Here is a 14,329-nt window from a genome sequence, read left to right as displayed (position 1 = left end):
GACAGCACTACATAAAATTTATAGTAGGGCACAGCATTAAAAGTATGTAATTTATCTAATTACAAAAATTATTTCCAGGAAAAATTATGTTCTCAAATATCAATGATGGAGAAAAAAAAAGTAAAATTGATTGGTTTAGAGAATATTTTGAGAATGTATCTCAAAATATTAATGAAAATTATGCAGCATTTGTGTATCATTTTATATTTTTACATTATGTAGTCATATTAAGCACACGTTTGCTTATCAATCTATTATTCATACAAATTGGTTGTATAAATATTAAAAGAACTATTTCAAAATTAAGTGCAGAAAACTACCTATAGGTATCCTCAGTTCTTAACTAGAGAAGGAAAACTAGTTCCGTTTTGTTCTTTTCTACTTTTAAGCACAGGGTCTCATTCTGTCATCTAGTCTGGAGTGCAGTGGCATCATCACAGCTCTCTACAGCCTTAACTCCTCTCCTCCAGCAATCTTCCCGCCCTGGCCTCCCAAAGCACCTGGATTATAGGCATGAGTCACCACACCAGACCAGTTTTGTTCTTTTCTGCTGTTAACTATTGACATGAAATTTAATTATTCCCCAGATTTCTTTGAATTTCAATACTATGCTCTCTGCTTCCTCCAAAATGTGGAAAGGGTGAAATAAATACCATGAGACTTTAAATACATATGCACCACTTGCATAAAATTATTTCAGTTTTATACAATTATCTATTTACTAATATAATATTACTGTTAACTATTTTTACATTCTATTTTGTTCCTTGACATTAGTAAATGTACTTTCCATATGTGTCCAGATAAAAAGTAATCTTATTTCTCCTTTGTTTGAAATGATTAAGTATAATCAATAATGCAATAACTAATAACTAAATTTTTTGTGTGTTTTCTTCCCTGTCCTCCTCCGACATCACATTAGCTGTTAGCTGTGGTCACCCTGGTAGTCCAATTTATGGAAGAACAAGTGGAAATGGGTTCAACTTTAATGATGTGGTAACATTCTCATGCAATATTGGGTATCTTATGCAAGGGCCAACAAAGGCACAGTGCCAGGCAAACAGACAGTGGAGCCATCCACCACCTGTATGCAAAGGTAAATGTCTAACTATATTCCCATTAGGTGCATGGTGATAATGTTCACATAAACATCAATGACACATTTAAAACAGCTTGAGGCTGGGCGCGGTGGCTCACGCCTGTAATCCCAGCACTTTGGGAGGCCGAGGCGGGTGGATCACAAGGTCAACAGATTGAGACCATCCTGGTCAACATGGTGAAACCCCGTCTCTACTAAAAATACAAAACATTAGCTGGGCATGGTGGTGCGTGCCTGTAATCTCAGCTACTCAGGAGGCTGAGGCAGGAGAATTGCCTGAACCCAGGAGGCGGAGGTTGCGGTGAGCCGAGATCGTGCCATTGCACTCCAGCCTGGGTAACGAGTGAAAATCCGTCTCAAACAACAACAACAACAACAACAACAACAACAACAACACAGCTTGAGCAGAATCATAAAAAGTTTTTATCTGTTAAAACAAAAAGCTTTAATACTGATGTCATCTCATTAACAATGCTTTCCGTTTTCTAAATTTTTAACTTAAATTTTTAAAAGTTAAAAGTGGTATAATTAATTTCTAACTTTCTTATCTGTACCCATTTTGTGACTGCATATAAAGAGTCATTGAGATTATTTTGACTTGCAATTTGCTTAATAATTAGTAGAACTTACCTTTGGCATTTATTTTCTTTGCATTTTTTTCTAAAAATTACGTATGGGCCTGGATTGCCATTACACCTGTATTGAGGCTTTATTCATTGTTTTATTTATAGAAACAGATTAAGGAGAACTCTTAAATGTTGCTACATTTTGTAAAGAAGTATATTTCATATTGTCTGACAAAAAAAACAAATTATGATTTTTCTGCATGTTTTTTCCTATAGTTCAAAGATACTTATTTTTAATTCATACTCAGAACAGTACTTGTTGCTATTTTTCCTAAATGTTGCCAAAATCTTTTTCTTTTTTTCTGTGTTTTCTACCACACAGATTTCACTCCATTTTCTAGACAATCCATGGGATTAACTTTATTCGTGGAATCTGGTTGTTTGAATAACAGTACCTTTGAAACTGAATATATAGTTTTCTAATATAAATCTATATAGGTATATGTCTAATATTCCAAATATATCTTTCAAAATTTGTCACTTGTTTAGTGGTCAACTGTTCTGATCCTGGAATTCCAGCCAATTCTAAAAGGGAAAGTAAAATAGAACATGGAAATTTTACTTATGGCACTGTGGTATTCTATGACTGCAATCCTGGATATTTTTTATTTGGATCTTCAGTTTTGATATGTCAACCAAATGGACAATGGGACAAACCTTTACCAGAATGTATCAGTAAGTAGATAATTTGAATTGTTTCTTGAGAATATGTCATGAAAACAATATGGATGTTTATTGGCTTTATAAAACTACCTAAAGATATATATCATAGAGAAGCATGTTGATTGTATTGTTTTACTGTTTTGAAACTACCCTTTCCTATATTTTGCCAATTCTTTGTCCAAATGTAATTTTATTAAAATTGCTGGGCGCGGTGGCTCAAGCCTGTAATCCCAGCACTTAGGGAGGCCCAGGCGGGTGGATCACGAGGTCAAGAGATCGAGACCATCCTGGTCAACATGGTGAAACCCCGTCTCTACTAAAAATACAAAAAATTAGCTGGGCATGGTGGCGCGTGCCTGTAATCCCAGCTACTCAGGAGGCTGAGGCAGGAGAATTGCCTGAACCCAGGAGGTGGAGGTTGCGGTGAGCCGAGATCGCGCCATTGCACTCCAGCCTGGGTAACAAGAGCGAAACTCCGTCTCAAAAAAAAAAAAAAAAAACTTAATGTGATAAGTATTTGTTTATAATTCTTTCAATTTTCACTTTGGAGCAGATAAAATATGAAAAGTAGCTTTTCTATTCTATGATATTATCATCTGTAAGAGGCAACTACAATTTATTTTGTACTAATATTGAATATTTTCATTTAAGGCAAAATTAGTCTTAAACAGCCATTGTAGATTCAGATTACTTGAAGATTTACACAAAGGGGTTACTTAAAACTTAATGATCTTAAATGTTTGTCATATAGAGACACATGTGCTTATTGACACAATAATTGTTAATACACATTATCCTAGTCAGTGAATATCTAAAAAGTACATTTTGTTATACGGTTTGGTAGGAGTTGTAAAATGCACATAAAATAAATTACAGCCTAAATGCTTACAAGTAGCACACGTAGTGAAAAAAATAATTTAACAGGAATAAATCAAACTTTTGCGAAGGCATACAGGAGTGAACATGAATTCTAGCAATTCAGTCAATTGATAGATCACAAATTGAACTAGATCTCAAATAGTTGGTGAATCTTGGACTTGACAGGGAAGAGAAGAACAATTTCATAGACTGAATGAATAGTGTGATGAAATCATTCATTTTGGCAAGTAATTTTTGGTTATATTAAATTGCTAAATTATAAAATTATTTTATGATCATGTTTAAGTTAGAGTATTTTTATGTTCATGGAGTGGACTTTTATCAACGTTTTATGACAACATTCATGTACTAATGAGAAGAAACAACACTTTTTGCTGTGTCTATAAAATTTCTGATTCTATGCATACAGTTCAGAATAATGGTCTGCTAATTAAAATTCCTTTGACTTATTTGTGTTCATTGGTCTAATTGTTTGAATAGTTTACTTATTCTTATGTAGCTATCACATTAAAGTTAAACATCTTTTTACAGGACATATAAACCTGAAGTCCTTCAGGTGTTCTGAGCTCTCATATATTTTTTGCCTCATCATTTCCCATAGCTCTCCTTGGTAGAGTATTAAGTACTAAAAGGTTTTATTAAGCTTTTGTATCATTATATGCTGTTTTATACTCTAGAGATATGTGGCACTCAGTATTTTTCTGAGTACAACTAACATGGGACACACATTAAATTCTGAAACTACCTGTCACTTCTAAAGAATATTGTATAATGTATTGGCTTTTGAATCTGCTATGCCTAGCAGTGTTTTAGTTTAGAAGCCACTTAGTATTGTGTTTGTACAGCATAATTTATTCATTTCTGACTTGAAATGTAATTATTCTAGGCTACATGTTAAATTGTGAATCACAGATCTATCCTTTATTGCATCTCTTGAACCCTCAAAGTTCTTTTCATGTAATTTCTATGTGGCTTCAATTTGAATCCACTTGGTGTCCTATGTCTTTACTTAGCAAATCCACATTAATCTTCTCCTTAACTTGTACATATTTTACCAGGCAAAAATACAGTTCAAACTCATAGACATGTATATGGACACACACACATAACCCCTACATGTACAGATTTATCATAATTAATTGTAATGCTTAGTTAGCTTACAATGTTACCATTGAACTTATCCTCAGAATGTGTACGTTAACAGAATAGCTCCTATAGCTGAAAACTCCATTTTCTTTTTTTTAAAATCACCTCTAATATGTATGTTTGATTTCTGGAGGTTTTAGATGTTTAAGCAGAAAATTTAGTTCTGATTTACTTTATAAACAAGCTGGTATAGATTGTTCGATAGGAGATATAAAAAAATTTTATATTCAATAATTATGTATTGTAGTGATTGACTGTGGACACCCTGGCGTTCCTCCTAATGCAGTCCTGTCTGGCGAGAAGTATACTTTTGGGTCTACTGTTCACTATTCCTGCACAGGAAAACGTTCCCTTCTAGGCCGGTCATCAAGAACCTGCCAGTTGAATGGCCATTGGAGTGGATCACAACCTCATTGTTCAGGTAATAGTTGGAAAATTGGACAATGTGTGTTGAAAATTACATTATTGTTAATAGTAGTAGTAACATATACACAAACAATCTAAAGACATAAAATATAATTCTCTCTGAAAAATCTCAAAAGCTGAAACACTGCTTATACATTACTGGAATATATGTAAGTCAATATAAATGCAGGATACTGATGTTGTACATTATAAATTACAAGTATGTGTTTTGACCTATGTTGCTAATTTAAAGAATTTATGGTTTTAGGATGCTGCACTGTATGGAGCGTTTTCGTTCATTAAAATGGTGAAACTATTCAAGCTTCAGTATCTATCCCATTTTAATTGATACCGCATATGATTTTCCACAGAAGGCAATATTGTATCAGTAATTTTCTGTCAGAGTTCAGTTCTGTTTAACTTTCTAACAATTGATTACTTTAGTGGTATAATTTTAAAATAAAGTCCAAAATGTTTTAAATTGAACTAACCTAATTAGTTGTATTAAATACACTTATCTATCTTAATAATAATAAGTGACATATAACTCTTGAATCCTTATAACCCCAATAGAGTTATCTTTGCATAAATAAATAGTAGGGATATTTCAATTAATAATTTGTTTACAGAGTAAGTATTTGATGAATCTTTTTTGAGATAAATGTTTGTTACCACTTTTTTTTTCAAAAATACCACTTATGTTTTAGATTCATGATGGCTCCCTAGTTGATGCTATTTAGTTTTACCCATCAACTACATATTATACAAATTTTTCTGCCTCTTGTTTACATTTATATTATTGGCCATTGTCTTTGCATTATTTTATCTCTGTGGAGATCATACTGATGACTTATTAGAAGTTGTTTTACATTATTTTCACTTTAGAATTAAAAGCGGTGAAATGGTAAATTAACCCCTAATCTTTTAATTAGTGGTTAATCCCTATGAAGTGACTGCCTGGAACTTTAAATTTAATCTACAGATTTGGAAAAACTATCATTTTTAAATGTAACTATAAAACTGATTTTATGAGAATTAAAGTTTTATCTTGGAGTGACTCATAGTAAATTAACTCTCAGATAACTGATTATACATGTAAACACACAGACTCACTCTTCCCAAACCACAGTGTATTAGGAAACTGCTACTAAATTGAGAAATATAATTGTATGTACACAGATATTTAAAAGTGAAATGCTGATGTTAAAATTTTGTGTGGTTATTAATTTTACATCACATGAAAATAAGGAGATATAATGAAGGATTTCAAATACACAACGCATATAAAAAAGGCAAATGGAAAGAACATTTTCAATGCTTATGTAGTCAATTCTTCTCTCTCTCTCAATATATATATTAACACTATGGCAATTTTTATTAGAATTATTTAAGAAATGATAAAATGACTAAAGTCTAAGTAAATGTTTAACACTAAAATAAAAAGATAAATGCCTAATCTTGAGCAAAATTTTTGTCAGAAACTTGTCAGAATTTCTAAATTTTGGCCATTTATATTTTATTTTTATGTTTTCATATATGAGGATATGCAATTCATTCATCTTTGGTCATTGGTCATTGGTAGAGAAAATAAGAGGGAGAAATCGTGGACTATCAGAACTGTATTATAATATTTACCTGTCCTAGCAAACCACAGTTCTACTTTAACAAAAATAAAAAGATGATCTATAATCAGGAAATTCAGAAAAGGAAAAATGAAAATTGCTGAATTCAGTTTTTTAAATGTTAGTTTTATAAGTTTGTTGTCATTTGAGTTAATAGTACTGTCAGTTATAAATTTTCCATTAGCTTGGTTATTAACTGGATTTTGGAAAAACATGAAATATCCTTAACCTATTTAATGTCTCCAAATTCATTGAAATAGAAAATAATGCTATACTCTGCAACTCTTTTTTTTTTTTCATTTACACTTTTCTTTTTATTATTGGGGTCAGATGAGAAATTTGAATTGCAATTTTTCTCAGTGCGTACTACAACACAGCATGCACAAAAACAAATGCCTACCAGGCCCTTGGCCGCCTACCAGATAAACTTAATAAATGTTTATTGGAATTGGTTAACTTGAATTGTACTGCATTGCAGGTGATGCTGCTGGGACATGTGGTGATCCAGGTACTCCTGGCCATGGCTCTAGACAGGAAAGCAATTTCAGAACTAAAAGTACTGTACGTTTTGCTTGTGATACTGGTTATATCCTTCATGGCTCAGAAGAAAGAACATGTTTAGCTAATGGCAGTTGGACTGGAAGGCAGCCAGAGTGCAAAGGTAATCTCAAGCAGAAATTAAATATATTGAAACTACTGGATTTTATTGTGTATCTAAATTCAAATGAGTACTGCTAGGAAAATTACTCTTACTAGTTTCCTCTGCCTGCAGCTATGGAAAAAAAGTTGTATTGCTGTTATACTGACAACATCTCCTAAGAGAACTATGACTGATAATTAAAAAATCAAAAACCCTTATTGCTCACATATATGCAAATATTGTTCACAACATAGCAAATATTTAGATTTAAAAAGTTATATATATATATATATATATATATATATATATATATGTTAAAAAGATTTATTTTTTCCCTCTTTACTGTAGTCCCTCCCTTATTCATGGGAGATATGTTCCAAGACTTTTAGTGGGTGCCTGAAACCACAGATACTACCAAACACTGTAATTCTATGATTTTTTCACACATATCTGTGATAAAGTTTTATGTATACATTAGGCATAGTATGAGATTAACAACTAAAATAGTAAAATGGAAAAATTATAGCAATATACTAGAATAAAAGTTATGTGAATATGGCCTCTCACTCAAAATACCTTGTTGACCATACTTATCCTTCTTTTTGTGATCTTTTACTCTGATAACCAAGAAAGATATTAAATGGCTGACTGGTGGATAGCATATACAGGGTGGGTACCCTGGACAAGGGAGTATTCATTTTCTATATGGGATTCCGTGATATTTCATCATGCTACCCAGAACTTAACATGTATGGATTGATTATTTCTGGAAGTTTCCATATAATATTTTTAGACCATGGCTAAATGAAACTATGGAAAGGAGAACAGTGGATAAAGAGAGACTAGTGTACCTATATTGTAGAGACAAAAGAAAAAAATAGATTGTTCTTACAGTAACATTACCTTAATATCTGTCTTAGCTTCCAGTTTATAGAAATGGAAAAATATAGAAAGATACATAACTATGATTAAGATTTTTAATTGTAGAGTACAATTGTTAGTTACTAGAATTCATAACATTTAGGGTGTTTGAGTAAAATTTTTATTGTTCTGACTCAGAGTTAACAAAATTAAATCTTTACAGAAGAGCCAGTTGTGGTTCATGTCTGTAATCCCAACAATTTAGGACACTGAGGCAGGAGGATGACTTGAGGCCAGGAGTTTGAACTAGCCTGGGTAAGACCCAGCCTGAGACAATATCTCTACAAAAAGTTTTAAAACCAAAATAGACCAATGGGATGTAATTAAACTCTAGAGCTTCTCTACAGCAAAAGAAACAATAATCAGAGTGAACAGGCAACCAACAAAATGGGAAAAAATTTTTGCAATCTACCCATCGGACAAAGGGCTAATATCCAGAATCTACAAAGAACTAAAACAGATTTACAAGAAAAAAAAAAAAAAAAAAAAAACGAATCCATTCAAAAGTACGTGAAGGACATGAACAGACACAAGAAGACATATACCTATAATCCCAGCACTTTGGGAGGTAGAGGCGGGCAGATCACAAGGTCAAGATATTGAGACCATGCTGGCCAACATGGTAAAATCCCCTGTCTACTAAAAGTACAAATTATTAGCCAGGCATGGTGGTGCATGCCTGTAGTCCCAGCTACTTGGGAGGCTGAGGCAGGAGAATTGCTTGAAACTGGAAAACAGAAGTTGCGGTGAACCGGGATTGCACCACTGTGCTTCAGCCTGGTGATAGAGCGAGACTCTGTTTCAATAAAAATAAAAAATAAAAAATAAAAGAAGAAGACATATACGAGTCCAACAAACATATGAAAAAATGCTCATCATCACTGGTCATTAGAGAAATGCAAATCAAAACCACATCGAGATACCATCTCACAGCAGTTAGAATGACGATCATTAAAAAAAATCTGGAGACAACAGATGCTGGAGAAGACGTGGAGAAACAGAAACACTTTTACACTGTTGATGGAAGGGTAAATTAGTTCAACCATTATGGAAGACAATGTGGCAATTCCTAAGGACCTAGAAATAGAAATTCCATTTGAACCAGCAATCCTATTACTGGGTATATGTCCAAAGGATTATAAATCATTCTATTACAAAGACACATGCCCATGTATGTTCATTGCAGCACTGTTTACAATAGCAAAGGGCTGAAACCAACCCAAATGCCCGTAAATGATAGACTGGACAGGGAAATTGTGTCACATATACACCATGGAATACTATGCAGCCATAAAAAAACATTGAGATCGTGTCCTTTGTAGGGACATGGATGAATCTGGAAACCATCATTCTCAACAAACTGACACAAGAACAGAAAACCAAACACTGCATGTTTTCACTCGTAGGCGGGTGTTGAACAATGAGAATTATTAACGGGTAGTGAAATTAATATTTCACTGTTTTATACTCTGTACCTAGCACAATGCCTAGAATGAATATTGAAATAGATATAGTCATATTAATATATAATCATATATACATATTGCATATATAAATATTTTATCAGGTTCTATTTCTCAGCAGTGAACTTATAAGCAATCTTTACTTTCTTCTTTAGATTTTTATTTTCTTGTCATTTTAGAAATGATTTGCATTTCTAAATGCAAATTTGCATCCCAGTAATTAAGCTAATATATATTTTTATTTTCTTGTCATTTTAGCAACTTATTACTTTTATACAAGGAAACAAATTATACATCGATTTTAAAATAAGAGTTCTCTCTAGTAACAAAATAAAGGCAAACATATACAATATACTTTCTATAAAGAAGCATCACAAAAATATTCAATACACAAAAATGTATTATATTTCAGCTTATTTCCTAGCCTGAATATGATTCAGTGCTTTTATTATGTGCTATCAGCATCATTCCTAGAAATTTGTACTAGATGAAAAATCTATTATTAACTAGGTTTGTGACGTTGGGCAAGTTATTTAATCTTTCTGTGCCTCCGTTTCCTAAGAAATGGTGGCGATGTTAACACTCAGAATTTTTGTGAGGAGTAAATAATTTTGGAAAAGGTGTGGCTGTGTCATAGTAAGTGCTTTATGGATCTAAAAAAATGGGTAACTCTCATTTTTATTAGATTATGTCAGTTGACTGCTGGGAAATGACTCTTGTGAGAAGAGATGGCTTGCTTGACTAGTACTAAATGTAAATGCAGGTTTATTCACAGGCAACCATAAACGCTTTTTCTCCTAGATGTCAGTATTGCAGAGGAAAGTAGTTGCTGTTTCCCTTCATTGTATCCACCAAGTTTTAAGCCTTTACTCGTGATAGATGACACTTACCTTGTTTCATTTTAAGTTAATTTTACTTGTGTTTAGTTCAAATGAAATATTTGGATAGGAGAAATTTGTGTGTTAGGTGTGGGGGAATTAAAGTCAAGAGAACAGAAGCAACAGTATTATTAGGCCATATCTTGAAACCACCTAAGGAAATTCTTGATTTTTATTGTGCATAAATTTTACTAAGCTAGGTCCCTGTTTCAAAATACAAATTATGTGACATTTTAAAACGAGGATGACATTATCTCAAGTCCTTCTTGCATCGAGTCAAGCTATGGATCATGATATATAACAAATATGATCAAAGTTTTATTTTAGGCAGCCACTAATGCATTTAGAAGAAAGTAATTATGCTTAACAACAAAGTAAAAATTTCTGGTATATCATAGGTTATGCTTAAAATATTATCTAGAGTTTGATTTTTATGTATATGTGTAAAATGAGTAAGGTTCTTGCCTACACATGCATACACACACAGACACACACACACACACACAAACACACACAGCAGTTATAAAATGATAGGCAAAAATATATATTTAAGGTGCAGCAATCAATGTAGATGGTATTTTCTCAAATCACAATCATATTTTATATTCATAAAAGCCTTTACTTCTGTAACGTACTAAAATGCCTTCTGATATTACAATAAAATCCAACATTACATTTGCTATATTATTAAGACAGTTTAAAAATGGACATATTGGTGACAAATAGGCATAATACATAATAGTTAATTACAAAAAGGCATTTGTGTTTGTAACTTTTGTTTAGAATATATTGAAAAAATATATAGGTAATCTTGAATATATTACCAAGATTTAATTACTTTGGTTTTACTCAGGTTAGTTTTGGTACTCTTTGGTCTAGAAACAGAATTTATACCTTTCAATACAAAAGTTATATACTTATATTTTTAAAAATGCATAAATTCTTATAATATTTAAATTGTATGTCTGTCTTTTCTGAAATATAAATATAACAAATCTCTATTGCATCTCATGACTCATTGTTATATATCTGCCAATTTTACATGAGTTGCTTTTTAGGCATAGATTCTTATAATCCTTCTCTAAAAGTTTTTGTGATATCTGAAGGTAATTCAGTACTCTTTCAATAATTACTTTACTCTGCAAGAGTTTTTACTGAAGCTGGTAAAAGGTCTTAAGAAAATGTTACAATTTGCATCCCAGTAATTAAGCTAATAAAATCAACATACATTCATCTTGAATTTCAACTACCTAGATACTTTACTGCTTATTTTAGAATTTTTTATTGCTTCTTTGAATAACTTGAAAGACTCATCTAGTCATTAGGTTTTTTGGGAAGGATTACTAATTGCATTGTTTTTACATGTACTCTTAAACACTTTGTTCTACAGCTGTGCAGTGTGGTAACCCAGGAACAACAGCCAATGGGAAAGTCTTCCGAATTGATGGCACAACATTTTCTAGTTCAGTCATTTATTCCTGCATGGAGGGATACATCCTTTCTGGACCTTCAGTTAGACACTGCACAGCCAATGGAACATGGTCTGGAACTTTGCCTAACTGTACAAGTAAGTATTTTCTCAACATTTAAAAATCATTAGTTATATGAAAGTATTTATGAGTATATAAATATTTATGTGTGTTTTATAATTAATAAAACAATGCAAAGTTTTAAATATTTGTACTGTCTTACAGAATAAAAGATGGTAGTAGTTACTGTGGTTAGAGTGTAAACTAATGACTTTAAGAATCAGTTGGCTTATCAAGGTACTATATTAACTGGCAGAAGAAAGAGAGATCAGAGGAAGTCAATACTAATAAATGTAATTTAACACAATTTTAAGAACAATGATGACTTATAGCTGCAATTAAAATTAAAAATAAAATGGATGCAATTCCATTTTGTCAATATAATGCATATTAATAACCAAATTGGTTTTTAAAAGGCAACCAATTATGGGTTCTTGCACTGTTACACAGAATTTTGATAGCTGATTTGCTCTCTTGGTATGTTAAAAATAGACAGCACTTTGGAGATTCTGCATTATAATAAAATTACCCACTGGAAGAAATTTTTGAAAAACGTGTTTAAAAGTCTTAAAATTCTTTTAATAAAGCCTGCAAGTTACAAAAAAAAAGTCCTAAAATTATATACATTAATGCTTATTTATAGAATAAATAATATTTAACCAGCAATAATACATAACCATTGGAAATTATTATTGTTTATTTTTATTAAGAAGCACTAGCACTTTGGGAAGCTAACATGGGTGGGTCTCTTGAGCCCAGGAGTTGGAGACCAGCCTGGGAAAAATGATGAAAACCCTGTCTCAAAACCCTGTCTCTACAATAATAATAATAATAATAATAATAATAATAACATACACACACACACACACACACATATATATATATATATATATATATATATATATATATATGCAAGAAAAAATTAGTCAGGTGTGGTGGTGTGCACTGTAGTCCCAGGTACTCAAGAAGCTGAAATGAAAGGATCACCTGAGCCTAGGAGATCAAGGATACAGTGAGACTGAATGTGCCACTGCACTCCAGCCTGGATGACAGGGTGAGACCCTGTCTCAAAAAAAAAAAAATTGTTTAGACTCTGTACACAGATTCTAGGTATCATGAGAGGACCTTGTGAAAGCTTCTGTAGCAAAGGAGACTAGGCAGAGTATGTATACTTCTGCTGACCAAATAATTATCAGAAAATTAACTAAGAAGGCATGGCCTTGTATTGTGTGTGGTGAGATGATGCTCCCTTTTTCTGGGCTCCTTTTTATATGCATTTTCAGGATGAATGGGATCAAATGAATTTGTTCAGAAAAGGGTGCCCTCAAAATAATGACATACATGTATTCCTGGAGAAAATCAGTTGTAGTTAATATCTTGCATGCAAAGTTTGTGTTCCATGACAGGGCTGTTGAGTTGCCCAAGTATATTGTGTTTCTTCAAAAGTGAAAGCAAACTACGCTTGGGAAGCTGTTGAAATAAGCACTGAATAGAACGTATTAACTAAACATATAATAGCAAAATATTTTCCAGTTATTGATAGGAACTAGAAATTTCAGTAATATTGATATGGGGGTCTTAATCAGAGGCATCAGGGTATTTAGGCTGTGGAAATCCACTCTCCCATGCCATTTATTTTTATCGGGTTTAAACATTGAACCAATTGGACAATTTAAAGTGAAGACATAGGAACAATAGTTGATTCCTTCAATAGGTGTTGTATGATGGTTCTTAATTACTGTAGACCTTGTTTTAATCTAAGCTGAGATCAGAAAGACAGGTCCAAGGGGCCCCATTTTACCAAACTGATTGCCAGATAATATGCTAATTTATTATTCATTGATTCAAAGTGTCCATATTGGATGCTTTAGGCCAATGGGCGCTATGACCATGAGGAATTTAGGCAAAGCAATAGTTTCAATGTTTAAGGTGAGACATACATGTTTGCCTTCTGTTTTATGTTTTGTAACTCCTCTAAAGTGCAGAGTATACCTTGTAAATTCAGTGGGATCTCCTCATATAACTGTAATTTGAGGCCCAGTATCTATTAAGGACACAAAGATTTTTCATGTACTACATACCAGAAGATGTGAAAGTTAATTTAAAACCCATATGGTAGAGATGCAAAAGCCAATTAGTGCTTTTTGTTTTATTATAGCTGATGTGTTCTTTTTTTTAAAATTTTTTAAACTGTAAGTTCTGGGATACATGTGTAGATCATGCAGGTTTGTTATACAGGTATACACGTACCATGGCAGTGGTTTGCTGCATCCATCACCCTGTCATCTACATTAGGTAGTTCTCCTAATATTATCCCTTTCCAATCCTCCCACCTGCTGCTATTCCTCCCCTAGCCCCTCACCCTCCAGGTCCCAGTGTGTGAGTTCCCCTCCCTGGGTCTGTGTGTTCTCATTGTTCAACATCAACTTATGGCTGAGAACATGTGGTGCTTGGTTTT

General features: G+C 32.7%; 1 protein-coding gene across 8 annotated transcripts in view; it reads left to right on the top strand.

The window, feature by feature from the left end:
• Positions 1 to 14,329, top strand: part of CSMD3 (CUB and Sushi multiple domains 3) — a 1,243,168-nt gene that overhangs the window by 1,167,965 nt on the left and 60,874 nt on the right. For all 8 annotated transcript variants that reach the window (XM_039464529.2, XM_074387065.1, XM_074387064.1 and 5 more), the window contains 5 exons: positions 923 to 1,096; positions 2,215 to 2,400; positions 4,661 to 4,834; positions 6,919 to 7,101; positions 11,733 to 11,909. In XM_039464529.2, coding sequence (XP_039320463.1) covers positions 923 to 1,096; positions 2,215 to 2,400; positions 4,661 to 4,834; positions 6,919 to 7,101; positions 11,733 to 11,909 — 894 coding nt within the window. The remainder of the gene's footprint in view (positions 1 to 922; positions 1,097 to 2,214; positions 2,401 to 4,660; positions 4,835 to 6,918; positions 7,102 to 11,732; positions 11,910 to 14,329) is intronic.

Source organism: Saimiri boliviensis, chromosome 15 (genome assembly GCF_048565385.1).
Source record: "Saimiri boliviensis isolate mSaiBol1 chromosome 15, mSaiBol1.pri, whole genome shotgun sequence".
Lineage (NCBI taxonomy): Eukaryota > Metazoa > Chordata > Mammalia > Primates > Cebidae > Saimiri > Saimiri boliviensis.
This window is presented reverse-complemented; position numbering and strand designations above follow the sequence as displayed.